We start from the raw sequence: 21,142 nt of genomic DNA, 5'->3' as shown, positions 1-21,142 counted from the left end.
AAAGGAAGTTGGTTATAATAAACTGCACATATTATAACGTAGAAGTGGAATTTCGTTATAATAAACTGCGCATATTATAACGTACTTCAGAAACTACGTTATAATATGTTGGACTTATTATAACGTACTTCAGAAAATACGTTATAATAAGTTCAGCATTTTATAACGTAAATTTCTGCTACGTTATAAAATGTGCAGACTTATTATATTGCCCAAAACTATATCTACAGTAACTACGTTATAAAAGGTCAAATTTGTACGTTATAAAAGGGTGTTTTTCCACTAGTGTTCTGTTCCTTTCTTTAATTGAAGTGAGTTAATGTGTATCATATGTATGGGTATCATTAGATTGATGATGCTTTATGAAATGAAAATTAAATGTTACTATGTAAGGTAGTTATTGTGACAAGATATGGTGGTTATGATAATTATGAGTGTGATATTAATGGTGAATATGATATATGTGTTTGATGTAGTTCCATGGATCTCTTAGAGAGATTCTATGGTGCTTTTTAGTAGTATAATGTGTTGATGTATGATGTTCCGAAATAGACACTCTTAATAACTTTCAATCTCAAGTAGAGAAAGATGATTATGTCGTGAAGAGTAGCACAAGGTTATTAGTCTAGTAGTCATGAATTGGTCATAGATGTTTGACACATTAATCTTGGTGTCTGGTAGTTTGATGTGGGTGAATTGTTTTACCACACATGAGGCAGGTCCCCTAAGATGTTCAACATGAATACATATATTTGGATGATGAACTCTGAGAGAAGAATTATATGACTTAAGATTGATTGTTTTATGTGTATTGTTATATGTCTAATTCTATAAATGTGATATATACTTATTTTTGGTACATTAGTTTACTTTTTTTTGTTTGTTTTTTTTTTATGTGTTTCTTCTTATTTAAAATGATCATTTTAATGGTGTGAGTAGACAAAGATGTTTTCGTGTGAAAGTGATTCTAAAGTTAGAATTAAATTGTTAGATTTTATGTCTTATTAAGTTTTGTAAAGCAATGATAGACTTTTATACATATTATATTTAAAAAAATTTATATATTATTAAAAATGTGTTACATAATTTAATTTTTCGAAATACATTATTGAATAAAATATAAAAAGAAATTAAAATATCTACTCTCTAAATTTTGTTTTTGATGTTATAAGTTGTAATTTCTTTTTAACTAAAGTTGATGTTTTTTTATTATAATTAGTAGAAGCAAATGCCCTCTGCATTTTTATTTTATTTTATGTAAAGATAAATATAAATAATTTTTACAGTAGATAATTTTTTAATGTAAAAAATAATTAAATTAAAAGAAGTTATATATAAAAGTAACTAAATTTAGAAAATGGTTATTTAAATGATGAAATTAATAAATTAATTATTTTAATTTATATAAATTTTTTTAAAAAGTAAAAATGAAAAAAATGAATATACTAAAATTATTTTTTTATATAATAATATAGAAGTTACATGTATTGATATAGTTACCAAGATTAAATTTATTATTTTAGGTAGTGTTTAATATTATTTGGATTATATTATTTTTATTCGATATTTTTAATTCTTTAAGATTTATAAAATATATTATATTTACTTATCCTTATATTTCTTGCCATAATTGTGTGTTTTGATAAATGTCTTTAGTGTTAAAAATTAGGTTGTTACACTCTCCATAAAAAATAATGATATAATTAGTTATCTCTAATATTTATATTTTCTTAAAATATTATATTATTTTAACTGAATATATGATTGATTTGTGAGTCGAATCATCGTTTGATATAAAAGGGAAAACATAATTCTGCTGTGTCCTTTTATTTTTGCAAGATATATTTGTTTATTCAATTTAATGAATAAAACCACGTTCCAATATAAAATAAAAATAAACTGATTTTTATTAATTAATTTTGGAAATCACTTTTCAAAAACTTTTTAGATTTCTTTAAAAGTTATCCCTCAATCAAACACGCTCTGGCATCAATGACAGATTTGAACAGCACACGACCACGTCGTTCTTCTTTCCACGTAAAAAAAATAAAAATAAATCCAAAACACTTAAAAAGTGTATCTATTTGTTTACAGATGAAACGAACCGTTTCGACCTTACTTGATCTCCAAGTCACAGCATTAGGCATACATAGGATCCTCGCGTCAACCCCAAGAATTCTCTGGATTTTCCACTCCTAATTACCATTATTGCTAGATATTCAATATTCTCTTTAATTAATATAAATCCACACAAATTAATTTGCATTATACCACTTTAAACAATTTTCACACCCATATATTTAGTTTAAGTTATTATAGAAACTACTCTAATATAAACACATACCCATTTAAATTAAAAATTTAATTCTTATCACAAATATAGACATGGGATAATATGATATTTATAATTTTGTATGGTATATTTTTATTTATTTTGAATGAAATTTTAGTTAAATTTCGATTAAGATGCGATGAGATTAGAATTTAGAGTGATAAAAATATTCTAGTAGTAGAATGAAATGGCGGAAATAGCCCTAACCGCCTCTCTATATTTTCAAAACAACACCTAAAACCCCACATTGCGCAGCACACACCGCACCACCTTTCTCTAATTTGTACATAAAGTGGTGTAAACCCTTGGGTTCTGGTTACCACGCAAAGTTCCAAACACAGACGCGCGTTTTCAACAACATCAACGATTCGCCGGAAAAAATGATAGACGCAGGATCCGCGTCCCTTGCCGTCGTCTACTCCGACGGTAACCGCGAGATCAACGTTGGCACTGTCGTGGTGGACCCCTCGCTCAACTTTAAGAGTCTGCTCTCCCTCCTAAGCCAGATGATCGGGATCTCCCCTCACCAGTTCTCCGTATACCTCGCCGCCGTCGAGACCGACCGGAAAATTCCTATTACCGCCAAGGTCAACCTCGCCGCCGTGCGCCGAGAGGCTACGGGGCACTACTTTTTTGTCAAGCGCTCCAAGCGCGCGAAGAAGGCGTCTGCGAACGCAAAGAAGAAGCCGCCGGAGAAAGTCATGCTGCTCCGCCGTGCCTCCGCCGGAGATCCCCCTTTCAATACGACGTTCGCGCCGCCGATTCTCGGTCGCGCTGACTACGAGCAAAGATTGATGAATTTTCAGATGGAGAGAGACTCCTTTCGGATGAATATGAGTGCCGCAATCAACGGCGTCGCCGTCGGGAGAGAATCACCAATAACCGTTCCCGCCTCCGCCGCCATTTGCGAAGACTGTTTGAAGGCGAATACGGACGGAATCGACGCTGCTTTTCACCTGTGCGTGCTCGATACGGTGACGGTAGGGTTCCGGTCGTTGGCGGGACCAATTTCCCGGCCGGCGAAAATTTCCGGTGAAGACGGCGCCTGATTTCTGTTGGCGGTTCGGTTTTTTGTTTGCCTCCGACCTTAAGTGAAGAATTGTGCATAAAAAAAAGGAAGGGATAATGATCACGTGTGGAGGGGTATACGATAAGGCAAACGAGGTATACCTTGAAACTTAAAAGTTGTGCTTCCCATTTAATTAATTAGTTCTTAGGTGACTATAGGCATAGAATATAGACTATATTGCCCATGAGGGATTGGGCTTTTATTTATTATGATGGATGTGAAGTGTTTTCTGGAGAGAGGGTTGTTTTGGAAATTTCATATTTGTGTTGCTTGTGACACAATATGGAAAAGGATGCAATGTGGTGCATTTGCAGGCCTGGTAGTGTGTAGGGCCTTATCACTTCAGAGAGGTTGAAATGTTTGCTCATCAAATAAATGCTTCCTCTTCTTTTGGCATTTCATAGTGCATGAAACTTGTACCCCATAAAAGAGTGAAAATAGATAATTTTTATGTTATGCTAGAAACTTCGTCTTTCGAACTTATCTTTTTCAGTTTAAAAGGCATGTTTGGCTTTTCCATATTTGTTTTCACACTTTAGAGCTGTGAAGTTAATCTATTGAAACATGTTAATTTTTAATTTTTAAACAATAATGTTTTTTTTTCCTATGTGACGTTTGGAAGGGGTCGCCACTCGCTCCGCACGTTATGGAGGAGATTTATGGTTTTAACTTTCCGAGTTTTAACTTTAGACGTTGATTAACTAAGAAATGACTTGATTCGATGTTAGCAAAATTGCTGTTAGTAACAGACAAACAGAAGGAAGTAATAGTGGGATTTTAATTACCATTCATGAATGATTCAACTTTCAGGTAGAAAGAGAGAGCGTGTGAGCCATACATTTTGAAAACTCTGGTTTCTATTTGTTATTACTTATCCACTCTAATTGTTGTTTTTATTCAATTCAATAATTACCGGATTATCTCATCACCTTAATGTTGTTATAACTTTTATTTTCATTGAAATATGAAATATGGTGTTGAACCTTTTGCAAGGCTTGGGATACTGATTTTTGGTATATTTTGAATGTAGCTATATTTTTTAACTATTAAGTAATTATTATGAGAGATTATTTTACACTTTTAGATTAGAGCTATTTAACAATTTGGGTTGGGTTTGGTAAAAGAGGGTTAATCACTTTCAATGTTAAATTCTGTTGTAAGAGACTTGTAGGTGTAGGAAATTTGGGTCGGGTGTACTTTTTTAGTCATAAAACTTAAGAAAAACAATATGTAACTGATGCACACAGGAATCTATTCATTAAATGTCCAATTACTTTATCTAACTCTGATGTTAAATGTGCATTATATAGACTTTGAAGTTGAAAACGTAATTTGGGAACTGTAACTATTAAACTTTAATGAAAAGTGAATTTGAAGAAAGAAAACAGCTATACTTACAAGTAAGAATTGAGATAATTGAGTTTATGTGCTAATGAGAGATTGATTTTTATTTGTGTATATCAAAAGAAGGGATTTTGTGTTGAAATGTTGTTGTTAGGAGAGGTAGATCTTATTTTGTTGATCAATGTATGATTTCTGAAAGTTGAAAAAACATTGGGTGTGATAAATTTTGTTCTCTTGCAGTGATCGGTTATTAGATGATAAATTTCAATAGTTTATTTATATTTTTATAAGTATTTTACAGTGAAATGTATTATATAACTAGTGCAATAATAATTTAGGAAAAGAAAGGTCAAGACGTATTTTTGAACCTATAAGCTCGTAATAATCCATTTTAATTGACTAAGCTAGTAAAATTATGTTTGTATGTTTTGGCTTGTGGGAACGTCAGGAAAGTGTAAACACCAGAATAGTGCGAAAGATGCGAATGCGATCTTTCCAAAAGAGGAGTGACACCAAATGTTGTATTTTGGGACTTGGCCTGCCTTAATTTTCACGTACCAGAAAGTGTTGGTCCCTCCACAGAGTTCCTTCCTCTTCTCATTATTTTTATTTATTTCAAAAATAGTTTATATTCTTTTATTATTTTCTTTTATTTTAAAAATATTTTTTCAGATAAAATTTCAATATTAATGTTTTTACCACTTCCATTTTATATTAATAGTATATAGTAATATATTAATATTATTAGGAAAACTTTCCAGAAGGTCACCTATCCCAGACTTTCTCCAGGCTAAGCACGCTTAACCATGGAGTTCTTATGGGTTAGGCTTCCGAAAAGTAAATGCATTTTGGTGATATGGGTAGCCAAATCAATTCCTTTAAGCTATCCTTTAACTGTATAGTCCCATACCTATACAGTCTCCAGATCCCTCTCATTCCGGTATATGTTCGATTCGTCCATGTGCCTTCTAAGTCAACAGTCCCTGTAAGTTGCCGGGGCGTTACAAATGGTATCAGAGCCTAGCCTCTCCTAGTACGGTGTGGTTCGAGGACGAACCAGACAGAAGCTGGTGGGCATGTGACACCCGGGCACTGACGAGGGCGGGGAGTGATCGCTGGTGCAAGAGGCATGGTGCAGGGGGCACGGACAAGGAGCGGCTCCTGGCAGGCTTCGAGTGGAAGGGGCACATGGACGAATCGAACATACACCGGAATGAGAGGGATCTGGAGACTGTATAGGTATGAGACTATACAGTTGAAAGATAGCTTAAAGGAATTGATTTGGCTACCCATATCATCAAAATGCATTTAATTTTCGGTAGCCTAACACTTAAGAACTCCATGGTTAAGCGTGCTTAGCCTGGAGTAATTTTGGGATGGGTGACCTTCCGGGAAAGTGTGCGAGTGAGGACAAAGCACACTGGAAAGTCTCGTGGTGATTTATGGGGGCAGTCAACAGTCCCTGTGGGCGTTACAATTATATACTAATTTCATAATGACAAAAAAATTAAATAAATTCCAAATCTTTAACAAATAATTTTTTTTATATTTTAAGTATTTAATAATATTTTTATATTATTTATTTAATAAATTAAATACTTTATTCAAGTTATTTGAGTCAAATATGTTTGTAAGTTAAAACATAATATAATGTTAAAAATTATAAATATTAAATGTAAAAAAGTACATATATATAAACATTTTTTATAGAAATTTAGAACAAAATTTTACCATTTATTAAGTAATTTGAAGAAAAAAAATATATTGAACAATAAAAATAAGATTGAATCAAACTTTTTAAGAGAATATATCATAAGTTCAAATTTGAGCCATGTAAATACTCCATTAATGAAATATATAAAAAGAATAAAAAATTCACCAGTATGTTAATGACTTTATAAATCACTTTAATATATTTTTTAATTTTTTACATTAAAATTAATAAATATTTAGTCTAATGTAATATTTTAATATATTTTAACAATTTAAAATATATTACATTAAATTAAAAAAATATTTTTTTAGAAAATAATAAACAAAAAATACAAAAAATAAACATTAAAAATTAAAAAATCATAAAAATATTAACAATCCGTTTAACACATTTTTCTAAATTTGGATTCTAAATAATAGACAAAAAATACAAAAAATAAACATTAAAAATTAAAAAAATCATAAAAATATTAACAATCCGTTTAACACATTTTTCTAAATTTGGATTTTAAATTTATATTGAGTAAATAATTAATTTAATTTAATATTTGAATATAATTTAATATATGTTAATATTCTAAATTATATTTTATTAAACTAAAATAAATTAATTAAATTGTGAAAATATTAATAAAAAATGCAAAAGAATAAAAATAAAAAAATTATTAATGGATTTTAAAATCCGTTTTCCAGTTTTTCTAAATTTATTTTTTCTATTTAAAGTTTAATAAATATTTATTTTTATTTAATATTTTAATTCAGTTTAATATGTTTATTTAAATTTTAATAAATATTTATTTTATAATATATTATATTAAATTAAAAAATAGAAAATATTTAAAAAATTAGAAACAAAAAATAAAAATAAAAAAGTTAAAAAAATGATAAAAATGTTAACGGATTTTGAATTGTTCACCATACTTTTTTTTTTTAAATTTTGATTTTAAATTTCAATTGGTTAAATAATTAATTCAATTTAATATTTTAATATAATTTAATATATTTTAGTATTTTTAATCATATTTTGTAAACTAAAATAAGTAAAAAATATTTTGAAAAATTAATAACAAAAAAATGCAAAATACAAAAATTAAAAACAAATTAATTAATTTTAAAATCTGTTTATTTTTTAAAAATTTGTTCCTAATTAAAAATTTAATAAATATTTAGTATAATTTAATATTTTAATATAATTTAAAATAGGTTTAATGTTTCAATATGTCCCTATTTTCGTTCAGAATTTCAAATAGGTCCTTTACTTTTTTGACATCTCAATTGAGTCCTTATTTTTGTTAATTTGATGCAAATAAATCCTTTCTGTCAATTTCTTCAAACAGCGTTAATGAGTGTGTGATGTGGCCTGATAACACTACAGTTTTAATACAGGTGTCAATAAAAACGTGTATGAATGCGATTTTTAAAAATTTAAAATTAAATAATTAAGTACATGTATTATAATTTTTGCTGAAATTAATTAAAGAAAGGACAAAGGTGGAAAATGGTATTTATATATTTTGCTGAAACATCTATCCTCTGGAACTGAGAAATCAAAATCAAAACGACTGGAAATATCTCTTTTCTCAGCCACCTTCATTTACTGTTAGCGATGGATCATTCTTCGCAACAGTGTCACCTATTTTAAGTTCTTAACTCCTATCTTCTCTTTACAATTTTTTTTTTCTCACACTCAAATCCTTCTACGTTCTCTTAAAACACCATGCAGCCCAATCCCTCAAAATTCACTATTTTTTCCGCTTTAACTTTCTTGGATTCAAAATTCACTTAGATTCAAAATTCACACTTGCCCTTGCCGTTTATCTCTTCTCATAATCTCTCAACTTTTGGGCTTTTCAGATTTCACTGAAGAAACTTCTCATCTTGGGTTTCAATTATTGAGGGCAAAATTCCGAATTTGATTACTTATTTTACCACTTTTGGGTTTTGGCCTTTAGTATTTGTTGAAATTTGTGTTTTTGTAAGGTTTCTCCTTTGTGGGGGCTTCTGTTTGGAAATTTCTAGGTTTTGGTCGGGGTTTATCGGGTGTTGCTCTTTCCGTGCTGATGGCTACCGTGGTTGAAGAAAACAACGTTGAGTAATAGTGATCCCGAAGATGCAAAGGGACTGTTAACAATGAAGAGGCGCAAAGCCAACGATGATGAAGAAGCCGAAGGAGAAGAAGTCACTGATAAGAGGGAAGTTGGTAGAGTAGAGGTTCTGATAACTTGGATGATGAAGGAGGTGTTACAATGTTCCCTTTCATGTTGTAGCATTAAGGAACCCTAAATCTCAACTTTTTCCAATTTGATTTTGATTTTGATTTCGATTTCGCAGAAGGGAAGGGAATGAGGTTTTAGCACTTACTTTTAATTGATTTTCTTTGCCCTTACTTATATTATATTTTCACTCTGTACATTTTATTTTTTAATTTAAAAATAAAATAAATACAATTAAAACATGTTCTTAATGACACGTAATTTAAAGTTATAAGTAACATTTTTTTAACGGACGTTCGATTAATTTAACGGCAAATCTCTATTTGCATCAAATTAATAAAAATAAGGACCCAATTGAGATCTTGAAAAAGAAAGGGATCTAATTAGGATTCTGGATGAAAATAAGGACCTATTGAAACATTAAACCTTTAAAATATTATAATATTTTAAATTATATTATATTAAATTAAAACAAATAAAAAATATGTAAAAAAGTTAGAAACAAAAAATACAAAAAATAAAAGTTAAAAAATTAAAAAATCATAAAAATGTTCAGAGATTTTGAAATCAATTTAACATATTTTTTAAATTTTGATTTTAAATAAATAAATAATTTAATTTAATAAATGCTAATATTTTAATATTTTAAATCATATTTTATTGAACTAAAATAAGTAATAAAAACATTTAAAAAATTAAACAAAAAATAAAAATTAAAAGAAGTGTCAAAGAATTTCCAAATCCGTAAAATAAAAATTAAAAAATTAAAAAATCATAAAATTGTTCAGAGATTTTTGAAATCAATTTAACATATTTTTTAAATTTTGACTTTAAATAAATAAATAATTTAATTTAATATTTTAATATAATTTAATATATGTTAATATTTTAAATCCTATTTTATTGAACTAAAATAAGTAAAAAAAAAACATTTAAAAAATTAAAAAAAGTGTCAACGAATTTCCGAGCATATTATGCAAATCACAAAACTTTTCTTTTTGCACCCAAGCAAGCATATGATGCTAACCTTTTGTTTATCATCATTTTGGATCTTCAATGTTCTTGCATAATGAACTCCATATGTTCTAATGGCTTATCAAAGTAAGTTTTCAATTTTGGTTTGTATTCAACTATGCTTTTAGGCATTGCTTATAATTCTTTCTGTAATTCACCACTGTATCACTCTTTTCAACACTCTCCAACATTGTCGTCACCTTCACCCTCAACATTCTCATGACCCACACCCTCACACTCAACTTCTTTCTCAGGTTCAAATATTGTTTGTATCACAAACAAGTGCAAAAGTTCCAAGCAAACACTACGTATATATCCTTTTTCTCAAGAGACAATTGAAGACTAAAATCAAATTTCTAATGTTTAGGTATTCATTTCAAACGCTATTGATTTAACTTTCCAAAACACAATCTCCATGATTCTAGTTTCTTTGAACTAACTGACATAGAAAAGGTTAGAGTTACAGCTAGAGAATTAACATTACAAGACATCATCTATATTCCTCTGGCAATCTGAAACCCGGCATGACTATTTTATCTGCAAACATTTTGCCAGTCTTAGGCATAACATGCCAATGAATAGTCAGATTATATTCTTTGCCCCGCAAATTGCTTCCCTGAACATCAAAAAAATAAAAATATTAAGGCTTAAAGAAATCTGAAGCAAATCATATATTAGTCATAAAACATGCTTAGATTTGTGTACCTGGTCAATGAAGCGGTACTTATTTGATGTATGAATCCAAAACTTGGCATGCTCTTTAGAGGGTATGATACCATCCCATAGAGATATCTGTAGAATGGAATTCAAGAACCTAAGCAACATTCCTGACACAACATATATCCAAGAAGGGAGAAAAACAGCACGCAAGCTATCTGAGTGACATGAATAGTATAAACAAAATCTAGCATCACTATTATGGCCTCTTTCTTTTCTTTTTTTTTTCTGTGATAAAAAGGAGCTGGAAAACTTATAATAGAAATAATTATATTTCAAATGTAGATATAAACAAACAAATCAGCTCATACCTGATTCAAGGAATGCTTAGGAGTTTCATATTCGGCAGCAAGAAAAACAAAAACCTGCAACCATACAAAATGAAACAAAACCAAGTTCATGGACAGACCTGAAATTATAGCTTCCAAAATATTTAGAATAATAACTCGTCAGAAATAAGAATCTATTGGGTAAGAAAAATAAAGCAGAACCAAGGTTTCCACAGAAAAAAGAACGGGCAAGAATAGATATATATCATGAAATTAAACATGACATAATAATAGGCAAGACAATTTAGACACGCATTATACTGGGAGGCATAGAAAAGAAAACAAACACTCATTTTGTAAGGATCAAGTTGAAGAAATAATGTTTCACTTTCTCTAAAAGCTCTCACAGAGACGGGTAACCTTTCCAGAATAAATTCAACAAAACATGGGCAAAGTTGATAATATGACAATACATGAAAACATTATCAATTTTCATTCTTGCTCCTCCAATCAAGAACACCCTTCTTACTTTTGAGAGGCAAATGGAGTAAAGACAAAACACTTAGAATGAGAAATAAAAATTAAAGGGAAGAACCTGTTTTGTGTTCCATGTAAAAAGGGACTGCAAATCTGCTGATATGTTCAATGTCATGCTGATCTGTAAAAATACGAAGGCTTCCACATGAGATTAAATAACGAATAAACATGAACTCTGAATAACAGCGGAAAGGGATTACATGCAAGCTGTTTCACTTTGAATTCTACAACAATTCTGAATCCAAAATTAATTCCTTATTGAAGCAACTTTAAGTAGCTTTTGCAGTGATAAAAAAAATTAAACTGAATCTTACTACAAACTTGTTTTTACAATAAAACATCCAAACATAAATAACAAAACTTCAATGTCAATTTTAACCGAAATCAAATTTCAAAATCAACCTTGTAATCACTCATCCAAACACACTACAATATGCTCATTACGACATACGATATCCAGATCATGATATGATAAATGTGCAATTGAAAATATGGGCAGCATCAAAGTCATCTGGCATTAGAACGGGGGAAACCTAGATTGTAAAAACGGTAGAGATTGATTGTAAAGAAAGATGAATAAGTTACCTCGTCATTGGCGTTGGGCTGTTTCTGAAACCAGTTGATGTTCAAGACCTACATAGTGAGTGAGTGAGTAAAGGTAATGGGCATGGATCCATAAAGCAGAAATGGAAATGGAAAGAGAGAAAAAACCTGGACTTGGGCAGAGGGAGATGGAGAATTGAAGTTGTCGGAGAGAGAGGCCATGCCGCACATAAGAGCGAGAATGGTGATGGCAAAGGTCAGCAACGCGTTCGCTCGATACCCCACCGAATGCATTTTCACTTTGCAGCCCGACTCTCACAGAGACAAGAGTTGATGTTGTCTCTGTGAGAGTGTCACTGTGTAGGAAAGAAATGCAAGTCAAGGGATTCGTGTGGAGGAGGGGTGCGCATTGGGCTCCATGCCTTCAATGGGCTTAAAACCAAACCAACTTTATGTAATATTTAATAATTTTTAATCTATTACATATTAATATCTATATATTATATATAATATTTAATATATTGCAGCAGTACTTCTAAATGTATAAAAAAAATTATGAGTTTTTTATTTGTATATACAATTTTTTTTTGATATATTAATTTTTTTCTTGAACCGCTTAAATTATAATATTACAATAATATATAGAAAATAAATTAGAAACATCTATGTAATTTATTGAATAAAAATGAAAATAAGATGTTGACTGTAGTTTTTATATTAAAATAGAATGATATTTCGGTCGAGCGTTTAGGTGAATTAGTCGATCAGTTAATATCATGGAGCGCAATTGGCAGGAAATTGCATGACTTATATTAAAGTCTCGTGGGAGGATTAATGTGTTAATGAGCTAATAAATAATTGGGTCAGTACTCTAGCAAATAATAACAGGATGATCAAATATGAGTAAAGATATCGATAAACTGTTTATCCGCAACTCATGGGTGACTTATAAATATAAGATCAGGACTAACAACCAGGTATGTTCAACTCATACTCTCGAATACTCAATAGTGATAATCATTCATTAACATTCACCTGAGAGCAAAAATTCTTCAACACATGCCTAATTTAAGTGTTGGAGTGCCTTTTGTAGGTACCTCCCTACTGTCCAAGACCGCTCTGTTACTTTCAGTCTTGGATAGTGGAGGAAGTACATGCAAAAGACATTCCGATGAGTTAAACCCTATATTTATAAGTCACCTCATGGATCCTAAACTGATTCAGGCCCAATAAAATAAAAAACAGACTTACCTTTAGATTCATTAGTTGCTGATAAACAGCCTATCAATATCTTTACTCATATTTGATCATATGCTATTATTTGCTAGATTACTGACCCAATTATTTATTGGTCCATTAACGCATTAGTCCTACCACAAGACCTTAATATAAGTCACCGAATTTTCGGCCCATAATATTAACCGATCGGCTAATTCACTTAACTGCTCGGCCATATATTATACTATACATTAAATAAAAGAATATATTTTTAAGTAACTTACTTACCTTAAAAATTTAATTATCTTAACTTTAAATATTACTTTTTTTTACCTTAATTACATTAATGAATATATTTCACTTTTATAATTAAATTAACTATAATTAATGATAAATGTTAAGTTAGTGGAGATTATAAAAAAGTTAAAATTAATCAATATTTTTTTTGAAAGACAAAAAACATTTACCAATTACTTTTCTTTTATCTCCTTCCGTAAGACAGAAAAAATATTAGTCTTTTTTATGTGTATGTATAATTTTAGGGGATTTCGCACACCTGTGAAATACCATAAACGTCTAGTTTATATTTAAAAAAGTTGATTATAACTAAATGATGGATTTACATATATAGACCTAATTAATTTTCCCAATGTTTTTAGGTCTTAAAAAAGATATAGCAAATACAATTTTTTACAAAACAAGTCAACTTACAACGCAACTCGTGTTGAACAAGACAAAATTTCAAATGTGTTACCACCATTAATGGAGCCTCCTTAACTCGATGGTCCTTTCCTTAGGGCACAGTCTAGTTGTTTTTTTCTACCAACGTTTCCGACATCTATACTATAAATACAGACATAATTGTCTGTGTAAACTGCACAATTCATCAGATCAAGTTTTCCTCAAACACTAATCTATCTTCAAACATGACACCTTCAATTCTTGGTGGTGAATCTAGGGTTGATAGAACTAACACTTACTCCTTGATTCCCGTTTCCCACGACCAAGATGAGAACGAGGTATCATGTAACTGTGAGGAGTTCTGTGGAACTCCTTGGAGAATTGCTAGAACCTTTGTCGGTTTGGTTGCAGTTGTTGTTCTGTTCGTAATTGTTGTCATGAACGAACACAACATCAGCAAAATGTCACATATCAGCCCACCAAGGTTTTTCATTCATTCTCTGCGTGTTTCCACGTTCAACATCTCCCAAGGAGAGTTAGCAGCGACGTGGGACGTTGACTTAGCCATCTCCAACGAGGTGAACTCAACCTTCATAAACTTTTTGAACTTGAAGGCCATGATTGTGTACAAGGAAGACATACCTATAGCACTGAGTTCCCCGATTCAACCAGAGAGTTTATTGGACACGCATGGGATTTTCTCCATCAGTAAGAACGAGAAGAAGATGTTGCATTTGAGTTTCAACACTACTGGGTGGGAGAAAGATCAACCGGTGGTGGATGATGATGTGATTCAAGAGATTGATGAACAGATGAAAGTGGGTGTTATAAGCTTTGGATTGAAGATAGATGTGGAAGCTGAAATGGAACTTAACATGATGAATGTGCCCTTGACCATGGAACCTTATTGTTCCAATTTGGAACTTGATTTTGCAACGTTGGAACGATGCGAGGCAGCGACAACATTGGACAATATTGATGTTGATGAGGTTAAAGAGTGCTTCAACAACGTTGACCAATTGAACGATTTAGGGTATTAAGAAACTAAAGTTTTGAATTTTGACCTAGCATTGTTGCAGGTTTCATGCAAGGGTTTGGGCTCTTATTTTTGAGTATGTGTAGGGAAGAAGACAACAAATTTCTAACAAAAATAAATGGCTAAACCTAAACCTTACTTTATTACTTCCATTTTTTTCCATTTTATTGTTTTAATGTGATCTTTTATATTTTTAAATTTTTTTAATTAAGATATCTAATATTTTAATGAAATTTATTGACATGTCTGCAATTAATTTTTATTTAAAGTATTAAATATTAACATGAACATTTTAAAAACTATATGGATTTACATTATAAAATAATTTTACATTGTTATACAATTCTAAATTATGATATGAATTAAGTTAACAATAATAAATTATCATAACAATTTATGATTGAATAATAGGATAACTATGTTATATAGTTGTATAGTTTTCCCCCTACAATTATCATACCAATATTCCTAATTCCAGTTATATGGTCATATGTTTTTTTTATTCTCATCATACTCAAACATATTTTTACTCTATTTCTATTTTGCATATTTATATTCTATTAAAATATAGTTCCATCTATTTTCAATAATTTTAGTCTATGTAAATATAGTTCCTACTGTCAATCCCTAAAAATGACACGTGTAAAGGGGATAGGTGTCTCTAATAGAAGAGCTTGAACATTTTATAGGATTTTCTCAAAAGCACAGCTCATTCCATTTTTTCTCAAAACTATTATCTTTCTAAAATTCCTACCTTTTCTTTTTCTCCTCCTTTTCTCTAGAATCTACTTCCTTTCTCTACGGTTCTTCTTTTTTTTTCTCTACAAATTCTTACTTTTTTCTTCTTCCGATCATCATACCAGTAGCGTCTGAGTAATCTGGTGTCAAGGTTTTCTTTTAAACCAATCAAGTTTCTGTTTTTAAGCTGGTAAGTTCAAAATCCTCCTTTCTCTAATGTTTCGCGTTTTTCGTTGCATGCAAGCACTATTCAGCTTGTGTGTGTTCATCCAATATTCTCTAAGTCTATTTTTTTGTTGTTAATCCTCTGGTTGGGATCCCTTTACGATCAAGAAATTTGTAGGATGTCTTAGAAGTGATTTCAAGATAATCAAGACCTTGGAAGTGTAGAACTCGGCAGATTCATTTGAGATAAGGGAAGCTAGATAATTTTAATTAATTGATTCTGATGTATGAATATGTTGTTGATGATGTTGCATGTATGTGAAATACAATGAATTGGGTGTTTGGTATTGATGGTGTGTATTGTATTCATGTTGAATGTTTTCTGCATAATTCTGGTTCATGGCCGAGAGAATGGTGAGGAAATGAAATGATAGAAATGGAAAAAATTGTGGTTGTTTGAGTTTTGGTCTGTAGGGAAATTGGTAAGAATTGGTGTTGATCATAACTCTCCAGTCGTTCTGCAGAGTTATGCAGTTCGCTGAGGGTCCTTCATGGACCGTTCGGTTTTTCAGTAATATCTTATTTAAAAACTCTTCGAATTGATTCACTAGTACATAAAAGAGATATTATGACAGGTAAAATGGACATATTATGACATATTTTGACGTCATGGTTCTAATAATCATAGAAAGTAGATGTCAGTCACAATATAGCTAAATTTAGTTCTAATAATCATAGAATTTGACTGTTAGCTATAATATATCTAATTTACTATGACATAGTTTTGTTTACTTATCACAATACAATGACTTCTATAAAGTAGTTATTTTTATCTATACAATATCTCACATGTTTTATGACAGGTGAATGTCATATGTGTTTTTTTTATGATTAACCTACTATAACATACATTGTTATCTACGTTAAAGTTTTATTTGTATTATTTTACATTTAATATACTATGACAGACAATGTCATGTACGTCATAGAAATCATCCAATCAATTTTACCATCCCATCCAATCAATTTACTTGAAAATAAACAAATTCAACCGAACAAACAATATATGAAATCTATTTCATACATTAAATTGTCTAATAGTATTTAAAACATTATTTGTACATAAAATCATATATTCAATCCAAATAATACATTAATCTACATATACAATACTAAATACAAGTTACTAACACTTAAAATAAAAGAAGACCACTTGGTTCTAATGTCTTCCGCAGACTTTCTATTGAAAATGAATCATTAAAAATTTACAAATAAAAATGATGAAGTTAAAACAATATTATAATGAACAATTAGATAAGTATTTAATCAGTCTCATGAATCAGTAATGTTTGTACACATAATGGTGTACATGTGTTTCATTACCTAATACCCACACTCATAACTTCCCAATTAAATACTAACTTTGAAGATTAAATACAAATAATTACTAAATATGAAGATATCTCATGGTATATATAAGTGGAACAATGATACACCAACCATCATACTTGGATAATTCATCATGCCATGCCCCCTTGATGTAACTCGTTAGGAAACCATAACACAAAACAACAATGGATAATGTTCGCTCATTCAACCAATTAACACATGGATAATAAAATCTTTCATTATTATTTTAAACATCCCTCGTAACAAATTCAATAAAGTATTGTATTGCTCTCTCATATTCTTTGGTTATTCATTTAAATATTATCCAATTTGGTCCATATTAACGTTCTATGTCAATCAACTCAAAGCAAGAAAGTAGTAACAATATAACGTTTATTTAACAACATTATCTTTTTGTAGAAAACTACATAACATTTATGCAAAACTTTAAGATTTCTTATAAAACAAATAGATGATGTCATTACAACACTATAAAACAACTTACGGATCCGCTATTTGATTGTACTTCTTTTATTAAATAAAAATATATCTTTTAAGTAAATTAGGTACCTTAAATTTTTTTTAAATATTACTATTTTACCTTAATTACATCAATTAATATATTTCAGTTTTGGAATTAAATTAACTATAAATAATAACAAATATTAAGTTAGTGGGGATTATAATTTATAAAATTTTTAAAATTAATCAATATTTTTTTGAAAGACAAAAAAAATTTAAGCCAGTTATTTTTTTAAAGACAAAATGTTACAATTTATGAAATAATATTGTTATAATATGATAATGTATATATTAATGGTAAAATATATATTTCGAAACATTTGTAAAGTTAAGTTTTATATTTATTTTATCCTACGAGTTAACAACTTTATATACATTAAAAATGTGATTTAAATGTGTTAAAAGATTAAAATTCAGATAAAAATATCTTATTTAAAACCCCTTTGAATTGGTTAATTAAGATTATTAAGAATGATAATTGTTTTTGCAAATATTTAAATGTAACTTTGTGCTAATTGATAGTTAAAATACCAATTTAAAATATAAAATATTAAAAAAAAATTGTTGATTATTAAGTAAGCTAGAGTAAATCTGAATCTAAGGTTACACTTTTCAGATTTTAGGAATAAAACTAAATTCAATCAAAAACAGTTTTCCTAAAATATAGTGACACAAACTTTCTATTTGTTGAGTGATATATATAAGTTTCACTACATAATATATCAAAATGCAGGAAAAGAAAAGCTATTTAGTGAAAAATATATCATTATATAATTTAAATAACAAGTTTTTTTAAACACTAAAAATTCTGGGTCTGATATTTTTTTTTTATCTTGATTTAATGTAGGAAATAACATGTTAAAAAGCCTTGCAACATAAAATTACTTGACCATGAACAATTTACTACATTTGGCTTCCTTTACATAATCCATTTATCTAATCTTATATTATCTATTGGTTTTTACATTAAGACAGATTGCAACACAGAAACAACCAAACCTACGATCATCACACATTCCTATCAATCTAATTTTGTCTATCCTAGGATTCATCACCTTTCTCCTTCTTTCTTCCTTGGGTTGACAGAGACTTCATATATCTCCCTTCATCACATACCTTCTCTTTCCCTCTCCCTCTCTCTCTCTCTCTCTAACTCGCCATCACACTCATTGGGAGAGAGGACGAAAAATCAAACCAGATTCCTGACTACAACTTCAACAACAAAGTCAAAGTTTTTGATCATCATCATCATCATCTTCTGTAATTGATTACTAATATGGGTTCTTCCAACCAAGAAAGAGAATCGTCACCGCCTTCCACTAACTTTCCCTCAGGAAAATCCATGGACCACCCACCACCTCCACCAACCACCACATACCCCACCCATCCACCACCGCCGATGTATTACCCGAATCCTCATGGATACCCCCAACCATATCCTAATGCTTACCCTCCCGGTTACCATTACCCTGCACCCGCCCCTTACTATGGTCCCCCTCCCCCTTACCAAAGAAGATCTTCTTCATGTTGTGCTCGGTGCTGTAGAAGCTTCATCATGTGTTGCTTGCTCATCCTCACCATCTTCTTTCTCATGAGCCTCTTTCTAGCTTTGGCGCTACATCCGCAACTACCTCAGTACAAGGTTCTCTCCTTGTCTGTTACAAACTTTACAACCCAACCAACCCTAGGTGGTCAATTTGACACCAAATTTTCCATTGAAAACCCTAACGACAAACTTGTCGGTTATTTCTCCGACTTTAAGGTTTTCATGTCGTACAAGGATGGCATGGTGGCGGCTGGTGCTGCGCCCGGACTTGCGTTGAGTACGAAGTCTGAAACAGAGGTGATGGTAAGGGGTTTGTTCAACCAAGGGAACAAAAATTCATTGGAACCGAAACTAATGGATGATTTGGTGAAAGAACGAGGTACAAACTCTGTTACCTTCAGTATGAGGATGTCTTCCTTGATCGTTCTTAAGTCTAATACGTTTACCACGAAGAGTGAAGAGCTTCTTGCAATTTGTGATGGGTTGAGGGTGAAGTTTCAAGATAATAGTACCACTTCTGGAGAATTGGACAACAACGGAAAACCAGTTCCATGCATGCTATATATTTGAAACACTACCGCTGGATTAATTAGAGTGAGAAATATAATTCGGTATTGAGTTTCTTCCTCCTAACAATGTAATTTTTGTTATGAAAAAAAGTTTCTTTTTAACAATTTTTTTTTTCAACCGTTTGACAAAACATAGGTGATAACTTATGCTTACTTCAGTTTCAAATATTTTTTTTAAAATAAATTCAAAACAGATGAATGAAACAGTAACAATTATTAAAAAGTTATTAAAAAATGTTGTTAAAATATTAAGATTTTTTTTAATTCACCTTCAGCTACCATGGAAATTTGTCATCACATTTCTCACAGGTTTTTATGATGTTCAATGATCACGAAACTGCAACTGTAGAGAATTCCATTAGTTTGTTGAAAAAAGAAAAATATAATTTCGTGTGTTTTATATTAATTTGGAGAAAGAGAATAGTTACTTGTGTATAGAATATCATTTAGTAATGTTGTCTTGTATCAGGGGATCGATGGTTTTGATAGATAAAGTTCGGGCCATGTGGAAAGATATATAGAAATTTAATTAATTTTGTATTTTTTACTTCGTTTGAAACTTTCTATCTTTCTTTTTAATATTCTAGTTTGATTTTAGTTAAATAACTAGTTTGGTTTCTAATATGAAAAATAATTCATAAAAATTTCAAAGGAGTCATCTTTTTCATCATTCTTATAATTCTCAAATATTAATTAATAAAAGAGATTGAAATCACAATCTCTCCCACTCTTTCTTTTAACTTTTACCATTAAACTAACTCTATAACTTCATTTAATTAGATCGAAAGTTTTTATGTTCTTATATGGTTTTTCTACTTGTAGGGTTTTGTTAAAGTTTATATAGTCTTATTTATTTTGTCTGGGTGGGTCAGATTTTATAATGTGTGTATAGAATTTTTGTTTTCAAAAATCAATTGTTTCGGTAGATATTTTGGGGACCGAGACACTAACCTTACGTCTGTTCTCTTTCGATCCCGACCGTCTGGTGTTCTTCGAGCTCTGACCGAGGGGGGAGGTACCTGTTTGCACTCCGACGCCCAAGTTAGGCATATTATAGGGGAAGAACTTTGGTTCCTTATTAGAAAGATTCTCAGAGCAAAATCTCTGTAGTATGAATAGTGTGTGAGAGGCGTGGATGAAGCATACTTGACTGATGTCTCTGGCTCTTAATTTATAAACTCGGAACTGATATGAGATCAATGAAATATAAACAGAACAAAATATAAATAACCTTACCTGATGTTCCGCAAACGGCTTTTGTTGATAGATATTATTTGATTTGTGGTATTCCTTAGTAAATCTCTTTCAAAGCCTTACGAGCCCAATAACGAGATTAACGGCCCAATTCTAATAACAAAGATCGACCCTTCTACGGCTCAATTATACACGGTCGGTACAACCGTATGCCAGAAAATAAAAAATGTAATTTATATTTTAATTAAATATTTTAATAAAAAAATATTTTAACAAATTATTTTATTACATTCTTAATAAAAAATGTAATTTATATTTTAATTAAATATTTTA

At 30.3% G+C, this 21,142-nt stretch overlaps 3 protein-coding genes across 3 annotated transcripts; 2 read left to right on the top strand and 1 right to left on the bottom strand.

The window, feature by feature from the left end:
- Window positions 1-2,595: 2,595 nt before the first annotated feature.
- Window positions 2,596-3,866, top strand: LOC106771370. The gene has a single exon (XM_014657340.2). The coding sequence runs from the start codon at window positions 2,713-2,715 to the stop codon at window positions 3,379-3,381; it is 669 nt and encodes a 222-aa protein (XP_014512826.1). The 5' UTR covers window positions 2,596-2,712; the 3' UTR covers window positions 3,382-3,866.
- Window positions 3,867-9,998: 6,132 nt separating this feature from the next.
- LOC106771225 (signal peptidase complex subunit 3B) lies at window positions 9,999-12,045 on the bottom strand. The gene is made up of 6 exons (XM_014657163.2): window positions 11,920-12,045; window positions 11,794-11,841; window positions 11,267-11,329; window positions 10,714-10,767; window positions 10,391-10,477; window positions 9,999-10,301 (listed from the first exon to the last, which is right to left on the bottom strand). The coding sequence occupies exons 1-6, from the start codon at window positions 12,043-12,045 to the stop codon at window positions 10,176-10,178; spliced, it is 504 nt and encodes a 167-aa protein (XP_014512649.1). The 3' UTR covers window positions 9,999-10,175.
- Window positions 12,046-18,776: 6,731 nt separating this feature from the next.
- On the top strand, window positions 18,777-19,616 carry LOC106770025 (NDR1/HIN1-like protein 6). The gene has a single exon (XM_014655844.1). It carries the CDS (start codon window positions 18,777-18,779, stop codon window positions 19,614-19,616), a length of 840 nt encoding a protein of 279 aa, XP_014511330.1.
- Window positions 19,617-21,142: the final 1,526 nt, after the last annotated feature.

Source organism: Vigna radiata, chromosome 8 (genome assembly GCF_000741045.1).
Source record: "Vigna radiata var. radiata cultivar VC1973A chromosome 8, Vradiata_ver6, whole genome shotgun sequence".
NCBI lineage: Eukaryota > Viridiplantae > Streptophyta > Magnoliopsida > Fabales > Fabaceae > Vigna > Vigna radiata.
The sequence above is the reverse complement of the archived record's forward strand: the minus strand, read 5'-3'. Positions and strand labels throughout refer to the sequence as shown.

Excerpts from the sequence above, each read along its gene's own strand:
- LOC106771225 (XM_014657163.2), bottom strand. The coding sequence starts at position 12,045 with ATGCATTCGGTGGGGTATCGAGCGAACGCGTTGCTGACCTTTGCCATC. Across the intron at positions 10,768-11,266 it reads TTACATGGAACACAAAACAG|GTTTTTGTTTTTCTTGCTGC; the intron begins GTTCTTCCCTTT and ends GTATGGTTGCAG. Across the intron at positions 10,302-10,390 it reads AGTACCGCTTCATTGACCAG|GGAAGCAATTTGCGGGGCAA; the intron begins GTACACAAATCT and ends TTTGATGTTCAG.
- LOC106770025 (XM_014655844.1), top strand. The coding sequence starts at position 18,777 with ATGGGTTCTTCCAACCAAGAAAGAGAATCGTCACCGCCTTCCACTAAC.
- LOC106771370 (XM_014657340.2), top strand. The coding sequence starts at position 2,713 with ATGATAGACGCAGGATCCGCGTCCCTTGCCGTCGTCTACTCCGACGGT.